Source organism: Callospermophilus lateralis, chromosome 5, assembly GCF_048772815.1.
Source record: "Callospermophilus lateralis isolate mCalLat2 chromosome 5, mCalLat2.hap1, whole genome shotgun sequence".
In the NCBI taxonomy this organism is placed as follows: domain Eukaryota; kingdom Metazoa; phylum Chordata; class Mammalia; order Rodentia; family Sciuridae; genus Callospermophilus; species Callospermophilus lateralis.
Window position 1 is genome coordinate 72,237,191 of NC_135309.1, and position 19,156 is coordinate 72,256,346.

The 19,156-nt window shown below is 39.0% G+C and overlaps 1 protein-coding gene across 1 annotated transcript in view; it reads right to left on the reverse strand.

Annotated features, from left to right (window-relative positions):
- Positions 1–4,780: 4,780 nt before the first annotated feature.
- Pcdhac2 (protocadherin alpha subfamily C, 2) overlaps positions 4,781–19,156 on the reverse strand; it is a 39,428-nt gene continuing 25,052 nt past the window's right edge. The window contains exon 4 of the mRNA XM_076855961.2: positions 4,781–5,179. Coding sequence (XP_076712076.1) covers positions 4,869–5,179 — 311 coding nt within the window. The 3' untranslated portion in view covers positions 4,781–4,868. The remainder of the gene's footprint in view (positions 5,180–19,156) is intronic.

Genomic DNA, 19,156 nt, shown 5'->3' on the forward strand with positions numbered 1-19,156 from the left:
TCCCCATGAATCAACCCCAGGAGAAAATCAGAACCACTAACATTTTATCTAACTGGTAATGTTATGTACCATTCTTAGGCACAATTTCAAAGGGAAGCTAGCACCATACTAATTTGCTAAGGACCCCTTCTTAATTATAATAAAAGTCTCTGTGTGTGTGTGTGTGTGCATACATGCACATAAAATCAGAGAGGATGTCTTGGTTACAAGATTTATCCTGCCAGTCAACAAACAGCCAATTTAATTCAGGGAGAAAATAATAAGATCAACTTTTTCTATAAGAAGAGGAAGTACACGAAAACAAACTGATTATATATGGTCAAGGAATGTTCAATTTGCCATTTTTTAGGGAAGTTCTTAGGATTTCAAGTCCTGATGAGGTACATCTGTAATTTTTTTGGTTAACTTGTGTTAATGCATCTCTTGATGTTTTGTTGATATTAAAATTTAAATTTAACACCAGAATAAGTGTTTGTTCAATTACATTTGTACTTTGGGATTTTGAACTTAAAAAACGAAAAATTCATGGCCACAACATCCTAAGACTCAGAATCTTTACCTAGGAGCCTAAAAGTCACTAGCCAAAGCTCCAGACACTAATTGAGAGAATCATCCTTTGAAATCAGTTGCAGTTCTTCTAAAGAGTAATCTGTACTGTGTGTGAGACCCTTACAAAGTACCAGAGAGACGCAAATTGATTTGTCCTTTATTACCTGTGGGATTCTAGGCAAGTCTGTAGGTGTGTTGGTGTTTCTGTTTTGTCCATTTGCCAAAAAGAAGTTGTTGGAGGTAACACTTCTCTTTCCTGCTGCTGTTAAACTTATGGGATTTGTTCATTTGAACATGCAGAATGACTTCAAGCCTTTTGGTCTCTGGCTTTCACATCACTAATCCTTGAGGTGGAACACCTATAAACAGACAGTTCACTTGAACACTTAGAGAAGTGGTTGTTATTCATGATGGAAATAGGTAAGGAGTCATGAAACTGACTTGACTTCTTTTCCTCCAGGAATGAGCAAAAAAGTAAATAAACTATTTTAATGCCAAATCTATGTTGATTCATTTTGCCATCTCTCATTCATATTTTAATCAATAGGAAAAGTGTTCTGAGTCTAATAGATGTTATCTGTGGAAAGGGGGTACAGAAGTGGAAGAAAAAGACTATAAATAATAACAACCGTTTATTTAGCACTTCAATAAACATTGTGTTAAAAAGTTTGAGATTATCTTGTTAAAACTTCCCCCAAAATCTCTAATATCTATTCTATAATTATCCTCATTTTAGAAATGAGGAAAATGAGGCTGAAACACAGAAGTAGTGATTTAGCCCAGGTTCCCATCTAGTCATTGACAGAACTTAACAATTTGTTTATAATTAGAATCCTTCAGCATTCCAAGTTAGCTGGGAAAGTCCCAGTTTACATCTTGATTCCTAAAGTAATTATTAATGGTATCTTCTTAACATCTAAAACATGGGATAAACAAATTATATTGTCATTCTATCGCAAGGTTTTTCAATCTTGACACTTTGGGCTGGAAAATTATTTGTTGTGGAAGGCTGTCCTGTGTATTGTAGGGTTTTTGATAGCACCCCTGGTATCTACCCATTAGATGCCAGTAGCAATGGCCGCCACAAGTAATAAAGATTACAATGTCCCCAAACATCTTCAAATGCTCCCTAGGGGTCGGGGAGTGGAGGACTGCTCCAGGTTAAGAACCACTGTACCTAAAGCCTATGCTAATAAAAAATTGAACTATACAAGGACAATAAGACTTATTTGTTATAGAGCATGTACTATGAATTGAACCTACTCAGTAGGGTAGCATATATTCTATGCTCAATAAAAGTTAATTTCAGGTGCTTCTCACTCTCAAAATGGCCCACATTGTCTCTTGAATATGTAGCTCTTTCTTTCCCCCCCAAAGATGTCTCTCTCTTGAGATGCCCTGCATTCTCCCTTTTGAATGTGTATTAGCTTTCCTAAATAAAGCTGTCTCTTAAAAAAAAAAAGTTGATTTTATAAGGCATTATTTGACTTTCCAATTATAGAGAGCTACAAGAACTGTAATGATCAAACTGACTGGAGGGGCTCTAGTAATAAAAAACATTTTGATGTGATTCCTTTTTTTCAATGCTGGGGATCAAATGTAGTACTTTATGAATGCTAGGCAAGTGGAGTACCACTAGCTATAATCTCAGCCCTGGTCTGTTGCAATTCTTATTAAGAAAACTGAAATAATGTGAAGGGAAGTAATCAGCATCCTCCTGGCTTCCCATTCTAATAATATTATAGAGTTTTGTTTTTTTTTTTATTCCATTGATGTTTTACCTCAGTGATGAACATAAAAACCAGTGTAATCGCCAGAGGGTGTTACAGTAAGTTTGATACTATGGCAATCTTCTTCAGTAATAATAGCTCATGATAATCAGTGTTCTATTTTTCCTACCCTTATACTTAGAAATGACCACCATTTCTTTCATACCACCAGTTTCCATTTATTAGCAATAACAGAGGAAATACCAATAGCACCAATTAAAAATGAATCCACATGACGTGTTTTATCCTTACAGCTGTAATGACTAGTAACTAACATGGATTGGAAAGCACTTCACAAATTTAAAAAGTGCTGTACAGATACATTATAATTATCATCATTAATAAATTAGCCCGATTCTCCTAGTTCAAAAGGCACGTAAGGTCAGTTACATGGGCTTCAGTGGGGCAAAATGATCACAACCTACAATGTAGCAATGGTTTACATGTGTTGGCAACAAGTTTTACCCCATGCAATCCTGCAGAGCTGAAGTTACACACCCTTCAAAATATGGGAGAATGAAGCTAAAAGTAGACAAGACAGTTTTTTTTTTTTTTTAGATTTAATGCCTTTTTTTCTATGACAGACTCCTACTTCCTTTATATTAACTTTTAAATATAATCAAACTTGTAAATTGTACAAAACAAAATTAAAATGTGTTATTTAAGGTAACAGTAAATTTTATTATTTTCTATGAGCTGATATTCCAGATAGCATTAGAATTTCAAGCATTCTGCAACTTCAAAGAGGTCAGATTGGTAAAATTTGTGCTTGCACACCTTCAGGGAATATCTCCAGTATTCATTCCAGAATTGTTACTAGAAAAAAAAAAGCTTTATCCATTCCCTTGCCAGCAGGAATCTTGGCAAGAGCTAGCTCTTGGCTGACCATAAATAAAATTCCTTGAATCACCAGTATCTTGATTTAAGAAAGAAATTTTACTGTGTCTTTCATACATAAAAGCGGATTAACAATGGTTAAAAAAACACTACTCCACTTTTTCACAGGTGTACAAAAGGAAATATAATGGAATTACATTCAACAATAAAGCTTAAAGTTCATTCTAGGTAATAGTTGCATTAACATTCACATACACAAGCACAGAGTAAGTATATTTCAGGAGTCTTATAATAGCATACAGCATACATATGGGAGATTGATTTCAGGTAACATCATAGGTGTTAGTAAGATTAGCAATTCAGAGTGTTATAGAAAAGGATAACTAAACCAAAGAGAAGGTGTAGGCTAGCACACCAAGACAAGTCACAGAATTAGAGGATTGAAAAGTCTGCTCACTGTATGTATGCGAAAACAGTATTTTTCTTCAATTTCTGGGTCTTGATATAGTTGGTTAGAGAAGGTTGTGTATTCAAAGTGCACATCATTTTTTCTTAGAAAAGAGAAAGAAAGATCCTTTTATTTAGTAATTAATACATGCAAGAGGCAGCCCCAGAGTGACCTGAAAGAGTAAAGCTGTGATTGGCGGGTGGCCGGTATAATACAGATGTTTCAGGCAATTCTCTTAAAGCACTTCTGTAGCAGCAATGATCATTTAAATGGCTGTAGACTGAATTCTCTTTCGAGGGGAGTTTAGGGGAAATATTCATCATATTTCTCTTTAAAGATTTATAGTTATAGACTTTCTCTTTTTTAAATAAATCTATCAAATAACAAACAGCATAAAATGAGGTGTTGGGTTTTTCTTTTTTTCTTTTGCTTTTGCATATGTGTTTGGAAAAGGATCTGGCCTTTTCATAAACATTGTGTGCAAAAGAATTTTTAATAAAGTGAGCACAAGGACATATACAGGAAACACATCAGATCTGCTTCTGTTGCCCTGGTTGACCCTCTGTTAAACACTGAACTGTTTGCTTGTACGAATAATGCAGGTTTTAGGTACAAGGACACCACAGCAAACAGACTTTAGGGTCTCCTAAAGCCTTGTCAGTGGGGGAAAGTTTTGTCTGCTAGAGGTTGGCCACTACCTCTTGAGTTATAAAATTTAGAAAGTCTGGTTTCTTCAGTCTCACATTTCCCCTCCAGACTGATAACTCCCACTGTTTACTTGCCTTTATTTCCCAGCCCTTTTTGTGCAAATAGTCTAATCTGACCCACCTCAGCCAATATCTGGCACTGAAATATCTGCAGTGGCCACAAACACCCAAGCTGCTCAATCTCAAAATCATTCAGCCTGCCCTGCAAGTGTCATCAAGACAGGATCCCCGGAGCACAGGGCAGAGAGTCCAACCTCTCACTGGCGGGACTGGGATGCTTCTCCTTTGCGGCGGAGGAGAAAGGAAACTTGGGTCTGCTTTTTAGGTTCTGAAAACAAGCCAGAGTGGAGAGAAAGAGTTAACACCAGACTTAGGAAAGCTTTTAAGACAAAACCTGTTAAATTTGGTCTAAACATATACAGGGGAACTTTCTGCAGATTTCTGAGGTCTCTAAGAGGGCTCATGTTGATAGGAGAAGGGAGCGGGGAGTTGCTACATGGGAAGAGATTTGCCATTATTACAAAAACTGGCTAAGTGGCTTGTTTCCATTTGAGGACCTCACTGGTCACTGTTGTCAGTCGTGCTGTTCCCTTTCTCCTTTTTCTCCTGGGTCTTGTTGCCCTTCTTCTTTTTCTTCTTTTTCTTGGTCTCCTCCTTTTTGCCGAAGGTTATGAAGTCACTTTTATCAATTTGGCTGTTAGTAGGCTCCTGCCGGATGGAGATGATCGCAGGAGATCCTGGGATAATGAATTTGTCTGGCAACTCACCGGGACCGGATTGTTTCGGGTTGCCGGGTCCGTATTTAAAGGTCCAGCTGTTGCTGTTGACTCCAGCACCGACTGGAGGGGACACCTCTCCTGCCTCTGGTTCTGAAAGATAAAATGTCAAAAAAATCAGTAAGGGTCAACATAGGCCCTTAAAGCCACTCTACTGGGAGAGAACAAGAAAAGCTGTACAGACAACTGGGTCCCCCCAAAATTGTGGGTTATTTCTTGAAATCTGAGGGGAGGGCCAATGTTTGGAAATCAGCAGGATGGAAGATTTTTTTCACCAGGGTGTCCAAGAATTTAGTTTTCTAGTAACATATTTTTTATTTGTTGTGATGAATTTCCTAAACAACATGATTATGATGATCTTACTCATATTACTTACTTAAATACAAGATAAGAAATATATTGGATTAAAACAGAAAATGCAGCTTTTGGTGCATGGATTAGAGAAAACTTTTGTTACAAATGTATTTTGATTTGTACTCTACCTAAAACATAAATAAACTTTTAAACCAATTAGTCAGTCCTAATCCTATTGTAATAATCTTGAGAGGTGGTGGGATGGAACAAACAAGAGATGGGAAAAAGTGGAATATAGATAGATACTGCACCACATAAGAGAAGGGAATCCTGTTGTAAAATGGTCTTATTTGTTTGGATAAAACTTGGGAGCCAATCTCACTTTCCAAACCAAGTCCCCTCCCTCAGTGCGGTCACAGTCTAGTTGGGACATACACTTAAGCAATTGTAAGTCAGTCTAATACATGGAACAACAATGAATTCATATAGTGGGACTCCAGAGAAGAAAATTTACTCATTTTACTTGAGAAAGGTAGGGGGATCTAAAAGAAGAGGTGAAAATTGCACTGAACCTAGGGGAAATGATTATGCACCCATGGGGGTTTTCAATACAAGGCTTTCCCAAGAGTCTAGTTGGAAGACATACCACAGAGTCAGAGCAGAAAAGAAGAGTAATGGCATGTCAGGGCAGAGTGATCCCAGGAGTCATGACCCTGGAACTCTTTGACATGCAGCAGTGTTTATGTATCTGACGCTGCTCCTTTGGTGGAGATGTGAAAACTTCTTCCAAATAATCCGTTTATGTTCAGTTGCAGTTTGGTAGTATCTCCATCTGCTATTTCCATGTTTTACTCCCTTATCACTTCTCAGTGTCCTCTAATTATCGCTCATGTCAAGCTCACTATATTATTTCCAAAATCAATGGTCACATTTTAGTCCTTATCTTACTAGACCTCTTAGAAGTATTTGTCATTTCCTTCCTGAAACACTTACTATTTCTTTGTCATATAGGAGAAGAATAAGCCCTGGACTTGAGAGCTCTGTTACACAAGACAGATTAACAAGAGAAATCAAACAAGTTTATGAACATGTATGTTTCATATGTACATAAGAAACACCCAGGGAGGTAGTAGTTCTCAAAGAGGTAGCTTTGAATTTCAGCTTACAGCATCTGCAACAAAGAACAGTAAGCTTTTAGAGAAGTGACAAAACAAAGAAAGAGGACTTTGAGTCCCTATGGGTAGCAGCTTGAGGCAAGGCAAATAAATGGCAGACAAAGACTGGTTGGTAAAGGTTGTTAACATAGACTCCTCTGGGACCACCTCCAAGCTGAATCCAATGGTGTCCTCAGTGGTTAACCTTTGTTTTCCCTGGCAGAAGGTGGGGGAAATCTTTTATCTTTGTAAATCTATGTTCAGCTTTTAGGAAAACAGAAGGAAGGCAGAGAGAATTCCTGCATTTAGGACATCTTAATTGCTTTCAGCTCAATGATCTTCCATACTTCCACCTTCTGGTTCCCCAGAGACAAAACCTTCTCCTGACCTTTCTCTCTGGCTATTCTTCATCAGTTTCCTTTGCAGGATACTCCTCTGGTATGTGTTGATGTTTCCTGAGGTTTGTCCCTAGACCTGCTTCTCTAATTTCTTTCTACTCTCTCCTTTTGAGATCTCAGCCATGTTTAGGGGTATAAATTCCATCTAAATATGCCAATGAGAAATAGATTTGTATTTCACATCTCTCTGTGTTCTAATATCATATATCTAACTGCCTATCTGATATCTCCAAAGTGGGAATTCCATAGGAATTCCATGGAGATTCCAAAATGAAGGAATTTGAAATCAAACTCTCAATTCCTCTTATCTTCTCCTTCCTAAACCTTTTCGTTTTTTTGTTTTTTTTTTTTTTTTGTATGTGATACCCTATTTATCTCCCATTGCTCAAGCCAGGAAGTTCAGAGTCATTTTTCTTTCTTCTCCATTCTCTATTTATAATATATTATCAACACCTGTCTTTTCTGCCTCCAAAATATATTTTGTCTGTGTCCTCTTCTCCCCATTTTCATTCTGTTAGGACCTCATTATCCCTTTAATAAAGTACACCAATAGTTTCCTCCTTGTTCAACCTGCTTCTGTTTTTGCCTCTCTTCAATCTTCCACACAGTAGCCCAAGACATCTTTATTCCTTTAAGTCTTTCTCCCTCTTTAAAAAGGGAAGTATAGCATACGTTCAGTAAAATCCTTTAAAAATAGAAGTTAGATTAGATCATTCCTGTTTAAAATTATTCAGACTTTCTACTGCCTTGAGAAGAAAAAAAAAAACCCTCAAACTCCTTAATACAACATAAAAGTCTCTTCAATAATCTGATATTTTTTATTTTCCAAATCTCCACATATTCCTTTTACCACTATACTCCAGCCACACAGGCCTTCTTTCAGTTCTTTAAATGCCTCTTGGAGTTTTGTTTTGTTTTTGTTTTTGCCTCAAGATCTTCACACTTATGGTTTCTTTTTTTCTTGAATGATCTCCCCTCCATTTTTAGCATGAATCCTCATTCTTCAAGTCTGTGTTTAAATATAACTTCAGAGAAGCATTCTGTGACCATTCTAGACAAGTGGTACCCCCTTCACCTAGTAGTATTTATCACCATAAGGTCTACAGAGGCAGGAAATATATTTGCTTATTCACCAATGTATAACAAGTGTTTAGAAAACTCCTGGTCTGAACAGGTGTATAAATATTTGTTGGACTATTAGACTAAATACTAATCAGTGCCTAGAAAAGCTTGCAATGGGATAAGACTCTACAGAATGATAATGAAGGAAATGGAGAGGGGAAGCTGGCTCCTTCTCTTGTCTTCAATATTCAGGTGAAGATCAAAGCAGAATGATTGTGGTTATAAAGTAAAGGAGTGTAATCATAAAACATCTATAGAAACCCACCTGCACAGTGGGTGTGAAACTATCCTATATATTTCCCCTGCTTATAGGCATGGTGCAGCCCTTCATTGTATCCCGGCCTGCCACCACTGAAGAGGGCATTAGTAATAAAATGTCCAAACCCTCTCCATGAGCCCTTACAGTTCTTTCTTTGGGATAGGTAAATCGTATGCAGCCCTGGGGTTGAACATGGACGAATGAATAAAAGGACTGCTGTGAGAAGTGGAAGTGGCACCTACTCTTTAGCAGACCAAACAACTCTTCACTGATGGCACTTTTGGAGTTCCCACAGACACTGAGGTAATGCATGTAAAGTGTTAAGTTGATCTTTAGCACAATGTAAGAGCTCCATAAATGGTATCACATATGGCTAACTATATATGGCACAGCTCTTGGGATTAGGAGAGCCAGATAAGGATATTGTGAATTTATAGCATGCAGTAGGGAGAAGGCATAAGCAGCTTTCTTTTCTCCCTCCAACCCTTTCCCTTATACCATGCTTATCCTGCCAGAACTGACACCATAGCAGTTTGGGGATGGGGCAATAGATATATACTTTTTTCCTGGAGGCTGAATTTTATTTGTCTAAGATAATCAGATCTGCAATTGAACCAAAATCTGCCTATTAACCTTTAAATATGGACCCTTTCTCTGAGAGACTGAGATTAAAAGAAAAAAAAGAAAGAAATATTTTAGAAAATGGTTAAGATCCTCTGATTTGGTGCCTAAAAGAGGGCTTCAGCACCACCCCACAGCTCTGCCCTCACAAGAGCCCAGAATAAAAAATTTTCCAGGTATATACAGGACTACCTGAGGTCTGAGGGCTGACATTCAAAAAATGCAGAGCTCAGAAATGCCTTCATTTTGTGGAGTTAAAGAACATTATTGGCCAGGTTTATTGGCCTAGGGAGTCCCTCACAGCAAGCCCATCAAGAGTTAATCAATTTCTTTTACATGCCACTAAGCTTCTCAAGCCTTTGCTGGGAGCATGAGTCTGACTCAGCCTAAATTCCAAGAAGCAATCAGAGATCTATTCAGGTGCATCCTCCACATGTTCAGCTTCTACAGAGCAGAACAAGATGTGGTTTCTTCAGTCCCTCACAGACATTGTGCCTAACATGTTCTGGTTGTTGTCTAAGCAAAATGTCTCTGAGGGCTGGCTCAGCAGCATCTCAATTGTGAATCATTCAGGTGAAAGGATAGCTCCAGAGTCTGAAACAGCATTTATTGACCTCCTAATCTGAGTTCCTTTTGTTTAAAACATTGAAGAACCCTGGCTGATTTTGCCTATAAAATGTCCTGCCTTTGGGGCAGATTCAAGGACATAATCCCTCCTGAAGAAGATGAGAAGGGAAGATAAATCATTTCTGATGGAATCCAGGCTGGAGGCCAATCCCAACAAATGATCAATGGAGGAAGCATTTCTTTTTTCAATGTTGCCTCCTTTCCTCCCTCCAGGGATCTCCTGTAAGTCCCTTCCCCAGTGCTCCCAGGACTTCACTCACCCTCAAATATGAGACTGAGATGCAGTCAAGACCCAAATAAGAGCCTAGAAAGAGGATTTATGGCAGACATCAAGTTTGTGGGAATCTGAATCTTTAGGCAGAGCCCTTCCCAGACATTCAGATTAAAACTAATGGGACTTAAAAAGTTTTAGTAGAGTATGATCATAATTATTAAAAAAATGGTGATGCTTCTTTTGGTGGGGATAGTATTGGTCAATGTCTTCACAGTGAATAGGGATACATTTAAAAGTCAGAAAAAAAGAAGTACTGGAGAATGAAATTGACCAAATTATGTTATGTGCCTATATAGAAATGTCACAATGAATCTCACTATTATAACTATTATGTATAATGATGTATCAAAAATTTTAAGAACAAAAAGTAAAAAAAACTTTAAAAATCAGAACATACTTTTTTTTTTGGGGGGGGGGGCAGTATTTGGTATTGAACTAAGGTGTGCTACATCTCTTAGCTAAATACCCAACCCTTTTTATTTTGTGTTTTGGGACAGGACCTCACTAACTTGCCCAGGATGGACTCAAACTTGCTATCCTCCTTCCTCAGCCTCCCAAGATGCTGGAATTATAGCCCAGCACAACTTGTTTTATTAAAAAACACATATATCTTCATCTTTTACTATAAAAATTGTCCTCCAGTTGTAGTTGGCCACTTCATGTAATCCTATAATGCACTTTGGCCCTGCTCAGGAGTCTTTCTGGCAAAATTCCTAACTTTCCTCTTGCATGTTAAATTAAGCCTGGCTGCCTGAGCTTATGTAGTTGGACCCAGGACCAAGACTGATTGGGAATCAAATGCCAGGGAAGGTTCTAAGATTTTGAAGCAAATGACATGCTTGTAAGACTCACCCTGAATCCCCATTCTGAACTGCTCTAGATGATTACCAAGACCAGGAAAGAGTTTTCTGATTTACATGTTTTCTCTTTTTGGTTCTCCACTAGAACCATATAAAACAGACATTAACATTTTATGTCTTTTATTGATGGACTTAGGACAGATGGTCACATGATTATTAACTGGTGGAACCTAAAACTCAAATCTAGGCAGGCTCCAGTCAAGAGATAATCTTGAGCTGTACAGCAAGGTCCTTGGAAACTCTCCTGAAACATAATACAATAATAGCAATTTTATGGTTATTAACTATTTTGTTATCGTTTGGGAGTCACAGAGAGGTAGGCAGGATCCTCTAAGCTAGAATCAGTTGGAAAGGAGGGGAGGAGGAGGGGGGAGGGGTGTGGATGAGGGAGTGACAAGTCAGGAAAATCGCAGCACAGTCTCCAGGTTTCAGCTCCGCCCCTTCACTCCCCATTCATTCCTTTGTTACCATCTCTGGGATTTCAGTGCGGAGGTTAATAAAGAGCTTCCAGAAAACCCATCATTTTGATTTAAGCTGGGGACTGTCTTGCCAGACAGCACTCTGGAGCCGGCCTACCGCCCACTTCGCTAAGTCAGTGCAGCTAGCAAAAGCTATTACATGATTACAGCCGCTTCCGGCCCAGTCAGATTGCTCCCCTGGACTGCTCCTTCTCTGGTGCGGGGGCCTGCTGCTGCAGTCTCCGACTGCCCTGGGAAGAATCAGGGCTCTGAAGACTTTGCAGATCCTCCGTTTGCAAATGAAAAGCCAGAGGCTTTCTGCCCGGGGACGGGACGCCTTCACTTTTCCTTGTCCTTGTCCCCTCTACCATGAAAGCCAACCCCTGTCTGCTTTCAAGCAGCTCTGATTTCCTTTGCACCTTTTGGCTTTGAGCGACCATTTAATCTCTCTGTGTCTCTATTTCTGCCTCTCTCTCCCAGAATTTAACAGATTGTGGAGTTACACATGCATAGCCTGACCAAAGGCAAAAGCCATCCACCCTCAAACCGCTGAAACACCAGGTTGTAAAACATTTCCAACTACCTCCCCACCCCCATCCCATTTGTGGGGTTTGTAAACCGACTGGATGAGCTCCTCCTCCCAATCCTTTATGAATTGGGCAAAGCTTGTCTTAGTAATAAGCCACAAAACACAGGAGAATCCTGGTCTGAAATCCAAATCCTGTCCTCAATCAGAGAGAGAGAAAGCTACCAACACCTGGCTTAGCATTTCCAGTGTTTCCCTGGTGCTTCAGTGAACAATGGAAAGAATTTTCCCTGGAAAGAAAGGAATGTAAAAATATACTCCCTGTTCTTTCTAACATCTTAGGCTAGGTAATTAGAATATCTAGGTTTAAGCCCCAGTACATCATGTAAATTATGTTCAGCAAAAGACTTAATGTATCTGGGCCTGTTTTCAACTATAAAGAAAATAATAATAGCACCCATCTCTTAGGGTTGTTTTACCATTAAATGTAATTGTCCTTATAGAGTCCATAGCACACTCTTTGACACAAAGTAAAACCTCATTCAATTTTTCTTATTAACAAGATCAGAGCAAAAAAAGGTCATTTATTTGTTTAAGGATTACTGATTGCTCATCATGAGTCAAGCAGTTTATTGAGCACTTGGCAATGTATATTTATTTAAATACACTTACTTTATTATAATTAATTAATTAAATTTATAATGTATTTAAATATGTATTTAAAGGATTTTAATTTATATGTAAGAAATCTGAAGACTGGGGCTGGGAAAGTAGCTCAGTGATAGAGTGCTTGCCCAGCAGGCACAGGTCTTGATTTGATCTCCAGCAGGAAAGAAAGAAATCAGAAGATTTGAATTACAGCAAGATGATTTGCCCTGAATTGCACAGGGTTTTGACAATAAAGCTGAAAAATTCTTGTCCCACTGTTATTTAGTAATAATCCAATTGTCATTTGTTGGTTCATTCATTCATACATTCATTCATTTTTTTTTTTTTTTTTTAACTTCTTGTAAAGCCTTGGGAGAAGTGGTGGGAGACAGAGTTGAACTGGAATCACAGTCCAGCATTTTGAAATCTAGAATAGCTGGGGAGGATAGAGTAAGTGAGATTGCAAGCAAGGCTTGGCAAGCGGGAGGCTGATCCTATACCCTTCCCTAAGAGCCACTGGAGCTGCTACTCTTGGGTGTTCCACTCTCTTTGGGTGGGCTGAGCTGATCTGTAATAAGATTCTGTGGCTGTTTGGTGCCTCAGGCCACAGCTGGGCTAATTTTCAGTAATCTTGGAGCGGAAGAGATAAATACACTTGGCATATTTTTAAAGCCAAAGCTCTCTCGCTTTGTGCCCAAAATAACTCTGCCATTTCTAGGTTAAGAGTATAAAGACATCATGTGCTGTGAACCCAGATTCAAACATTGGAATGGCTGGTCTCAAACCTTCATAGCTCTCCACAGTCAGCTTTTTAAAAAAAAGAAGAAAATCACATTTCATCTTTCCATGACCCCTGTAGCTCAGCAGGGCTCAGGCTACATGGTTTTCTCAATCTTATTTCCTAGTTGTTAAGGTCCCCCAGGATCTAGGAAGGGTAGTTTCCCTTTATAGCTTCTTCTCAAAATTCCCCCTCTGTATAATCTTTGGGGAACAGAATGCTGAGAATGTAGGTTCTGCACATCACACAGACTTGAGCTGGAATCTCAGCTTCCCAACAAGGACTTATTTGTAAGGTAATCTTAAGCAAGTCACTTGGCTTCTCAGCACCCTTTTTTCACATGCAAAACAATGATAACAATATCTATCTAATGAGATTGTGAGCATTAAAAAGAGACAAGGCTCTTAAATTACAGAGAATAATGCCTGGCATGCAGAAACTCTAAAATAAGGATAGATATTACCACTATGTAGTATCCCTCTAGGACCCCCCTCCCGAGACACACACATACTCACACACACACACATACACACACCACCCCAACAGCCTAGACAAAGTACTTCCAGGAGCTCTATTTTCCTGAGATCCGCCTTCTATTAGACTCTTCCCCTCAGGGGTCATGGAGGACATCCAGCTGTGAAGTTTTCCAGTTTAGCCCTGGTTGCTAGGGAGGGAGTTATGCTCCAGGGCCTCTGAAGGAGACACCAGAGTGGGTGGAAGGCAGATACACTGAACTAGGTATCAAAGCAAACAGCAAAAAGATCAGTAGAGAGAAGGAATAGGGGGTAGGAGGAAGAAAGGGGAAAATAAAATATTGGGGACTGAATTAGAACAAATTACATTGCCTGCTTTTATAATTATGTTATAGCATAATCTATTGTCATATATAACTAAAAAGGACAAAAAGAAAAGAAAAAAGGAGACTTGGGCTCAAACATCAGCTCCACCTTTCTGTTTTTACCATTTTCTACTATACCATTTGGTTAACATTGACTTTTTATTTTATTTTATTTATTCTAATCAGTTATATATGACAGCAGAATTAACAATGACTTTTAATTTCTTCATCTATAAAATGGATACACTTAGCTACCTTCCAGGAGCATTTTTACTCATTCAACTAAGCTGATTATTTACTATAAATTAGGCATTATGCTAGGAATTAGAAATATGAATGTGAATATTAGGTTAGTTACACTGTTGAAAAAGACAAGTAAATGAGTAAATACAATAATAGCTTTAAGGAACAGACAAGGTAGAGTAACTGGCATTGAACTTTCTGGAGACTTATGTGCAGTGGTTAAGGGCAGAGTCAGAAGTCAAACAGCCCCACTTCAGATCCTGTCCCCCTCTTACTAGATGCATAACCTTATTAAACCTGAGATGTCTCAGTTTCCTAAGCAGTAAATTGGGAATAATGATAACCTTCTTGGGCGCAGTAATCCTATGGCTTGGAGGCTGAGACAGAAGGATCCTGAGTTCAAAACCAGCCTCAGCAACTTAGAGAGGCCCTAAGCAACTTAGAGGGACCCTGTCTCAAAAAATAAAATGAGCTGATGATGTGGCTCAGTGGCTAAGTGCCTCTGGGTTCAATCCCTGTTACCAAAATACTACTACTACTACTAATAATAGCCTTATCTCTGGGGTTGGAACAGATTAGAGGAGCTTATCCTTGAATAAAACTTAGAATAATAGATGGTACATGATTTAAGTGTTCAATATATTTTAGCTGTTATTATTATTCTCAAGTAAATTTTCTTCCCTCTCTGCTTCAGTATTCTCTATCTGGAGGCTAAGTCTCTTAATGGTGGTGTCACTGAGTTAAGTACATACAGCACTAGCTGGAGGTAGAGGGCAGAGGGAATTGTATAATAAGTGCAATCCAATTGCAGATAAGAGAATGCCAATTTGATGATGATGATGATGATAATGATGATGATGATTGTTTGGTACCAGGGATTGAACTCAGGGGTACTTGACCACTGAGCTACATCCCCAGCCCTATTTTGTATTTTATTCAGAGAAAGGGTCTCAATGAGTTGCTTAGTACCTCACAGATGATGAGGCAGGCAGATGCTGAGGCTCACAATCCTCCTGTTTCAACCTCCCAAACCATTGGGATTACAGGTGTGGGCCATTGCACTCGGCAATTTGACATTTTTATAGCCTACGACCCAGCAATCCTATTTCTGGAAATCCATCTTTTATAAGTACTAGTAGGAATGGATAAGATATAAGGATATATGTATAAGAATATGTACTGCATTGTTTAAAATATGAAGATAGCAAAAGGAAAGTGGATAAATAAAATATCAGCATACAACATAGTACTATTCCCTTATGAAGAATAAAGCAGATCTATATATACCAATTTAGGTGTGTGTTAAACACACACACACACACACACACACACACACACACAGACAGACAAGCTATATGCTACTATGCATAGAATTATATCAATATGAGCAGGGTGAGGTTTAGCTCATGCCTGTAATCCCAACAGCTCAGGAGGCTGATGCAGGAGGATAGCAAGTTCAAAACTAGCCTCAGCAAACTTAGCAAGGCCCTAAGCAACTTGGCCAGACTCAGTCTCAAAATAAAAAATAAAAAAGGCTGAGTTAAGTGACATACAGCACTAGCTGGAAGTAGGGGGATATGGATCAGTGGTGAAGAATGCCTGGGTTCAACCCCCACTACTACTACTACTACTATTACTAAATATACTACTTTAGTAGTAGTTATTTCTGGGGAGTGTGGCTAGAAGTAGGTAATGAAGCATTATTCATTTTTTAAAATTTCTGAACAGATTTTTTTTTTCCTAATTTTTGTTTCTTTTTAAATAGAGAGAGATAGGCATTGAAAGAAACACTAACTTGATGTGGCTCAAAAACTAGCTAAGACAAAATGCCCTAAATAGCCTGAACCCCCTACATAATTTGTGGGATCGAGTGACACATGAAAATGGGGTGTGCTGGGGGCGGGAGAGCTTATTAACAAATTAAGAACCTCAAGACAGTGACTGTGTGACACTGAGACAAGCAGAGCCTTCTTTATATGTGGAGCCTCATGAAGGCAGCCTTGCCTGGACTTGAGTCCTCTGCTGGGTCTCTCCTTCAACATCAGCACTTAACAGTGACTTCCCAAAGGTTTCACACTGCCTGCCCCACCTGGAACTATGTGAGGCATGATCCTTTTACCTAACAGTAAAACAGCTTCTGGCTTTCCTTTAGTTCAAACTTTTCTTCTTTACCCTCCCCCTCTCACATTACAATCTGTGCTTCTTAAAATTTGGCAGCAATCCCAGGCTCTGTGTTGCTGTGTCACTTCTCAGCCTTGAGCAACCATTTCAAGACAAGTAGTGATATCTCTGCATTGAGCGTATGAAATGGAGATGCTGTCAGAATGCTGCAGTAGACAGAGAACGAGATGCAGAGAAAACTCTTTCCATCACCACCATCACCCCAACTCTACACACTTCAATCCCATCCATTTAATCCAGCAAAAACATTTTGAATTCCATTTTACTGGGAGGCATGGTGCTAAGTGACAGAAGTATTAAATTGAGTAGAGATAAGATTCAGATAACATTTTTGAGTGTTTGCCACAAGCTAAGAACTGTCCTGAGCATTTTGCATGCATTATCTCATTATTTATTTATTTTTTGGTAGCACGGATTAATTTAGGGGCACTCAACCACTGAGCCACATCCCCAGCCCCTCCCCACTTTTTTGTATTTTATTTAGAGACAGGGTCTCATTGAGTTGCTTAGCGCCTTGCTGTTGCTGAGGTTGGCTTTGAACTTGGGATCCTCCTATCTCAGTCTACCCATCCGCTGGGATTATAGGCATGTGCCACTGCACTCGGTGCATTATCTCATTTAATTATTACACAATCTACGCTCTTTCCTCTTTTACACATTAATAAATCTGAGCACAGTTTGCACGATTATTAGGAGGTATTAACAGGGATTTGAGGCACTATTTAATGCTGCCTCCCTTAAGAAACTAACATAAGGCAAATTTTAAATAAATCTGTTTTTCATTGTCCACATTTTCTTTGACATGACCCACACCAACACACCAGAATTGCCTAAGAACATTTTCAAAGCTTGTCCTTTTGTTAAAAAAAAAAAAAAAAAAAAAAAAACTACATTTATCTCCCCTTTGATTCTCCCTTTCTAGACACTTAAAGTTTGTAATTCTTGGTTTGGGAGTAAAAAAAACACTTGAGTTGTTAGTATTAACTCACCCTGTCATCTCATAGGTAGCTTTTCAAAGTTCAATAAAGCTAAGGGATCTTAAAAGAATCTCTTTTCCTAAAAACAAACCTACCTAGTGGTCCTCCTTTGCCAGCAAATAAAACTTCACATTTTTAAGCAGGATATTTATTTATTTTTTAAAGAGAGAAAGAGAATTTTTTAAATATTTATTTTTCAGTTTTCGGTGGACACAACATCTTTTATTTTAATTTTATGTGGTGCTGAGGATCAAACCCAGCGCCCCGTGCATGCCAGGTAAGTGTGTTACCGCTTGAGCTACATCCCCAGATCTTAAGCAGGATATTTAAAGCCCTACAAATCTGACTCTAGTCCACCTTTTTGGTTTCATTTCCCAGCAGCCCTATCCCACCCCATCTATCAGAAGCACTCTTCCTAGTCACCCAGATTATGCACTTCTGACTATTTTTTTTTTGCATGTATTATTTCCTTTGCCCAGATCTCTCTTCCCCTCAACATCCTACAATATCTAGTGAGTTGATATCTCTGACTTGGTCCCCTAAATTCCCAATTCCATCTTCTGGCCTCCCACAACATTTATTATTCATGGTTGCTGAGAGGGGGTTTGTGAAAATAATTTCGGGGATCCTTTTGAGAAAGATAGACCTGCTTACTTTATTTACATAAGGTTTGTACTGCTTATGACAGTGACAAACCCTGAGCCCCATTCTGGATGGACAGGCCCTGGCAATTTGTTCCAGCTTCCTTCTCTGACATTGCTCTACCTATGCATGACACAACTGTGGTCCTTATCATATGACATTGTCAAATTTCCACCTTATTTCTTTACATTTCTGCCTCATCCACTAGATGAAGACAGAACTATATTACTTTTAATATTTTATTCATATTAGAACAGAGCCTAGCCTGATGTATGAACTTAATACACGATGATTTGATGACTATATAGAGGGGTACAACCACATTCTATATTGAAGAAAAGCCAAGGAAAGATCCCCTGGGTGGGATACTTTATATTTCCCTTCCTTATGGGGGGTAGGGGTAGGGATAAGGAATAAACAAGGATTTTAGCAGAAAATGCTGCTGGTGATGGTTAATCATGAGTTCTGGGGACCTGCCTGAGAAGTGGCTTGTGGGAGAATCTTCCTGGTGCCCTTCAAATCACAACCATTTAGAGGGCTATTATCCTGAAGGCAAGGTTGTGACTCTGCATGAGAAAGACCAAAGAAGCTAATTTATATCTCTAATTCCCTAGACATGGAAAGGATATACCATAAAACTCATCCTCCCTAAAGAAATTTTCTAAAGGCAAATTTAGAAATCAGTTTGTGCTTGGTCTAACTGAAGGAAATTGAGGTGAAACTGACCACTGACTAAACACAGCCCCACTGACTGCAGATGACAGGGACAGTAGTTGGACTAAAAATCCCAGTGACACATGGGACCCACAGGGGAGGCTGGCCTCTAGGAAAGCTCCTTCATGGAATCCATGGCCCAATCACTGTCAGTGGTATGTGGAGGGTCAAGCTGTGGAGATATAAAGAGGCCCTAAGTTTTGGAGGTGCCTTCTTGCCTTTAGAATCTCAAGGAGGGAACTGGTGTGAAACTAGATTTTAAGCAAGATGCCACTAAAAATCAGACAAATCCCAAGGTATTGTATGTATCCATAAAATTGGCTCCAAACCACTATAACTCCTGTTCTCAATACATAAGCAGCACTGGGGGAAAACAGATGGGACTTAGTAATATTGGCTGAAGCACTCCCTACTTCTCTGTCCTCAATGCATAGGTACATATAGATTAGGCCCTTA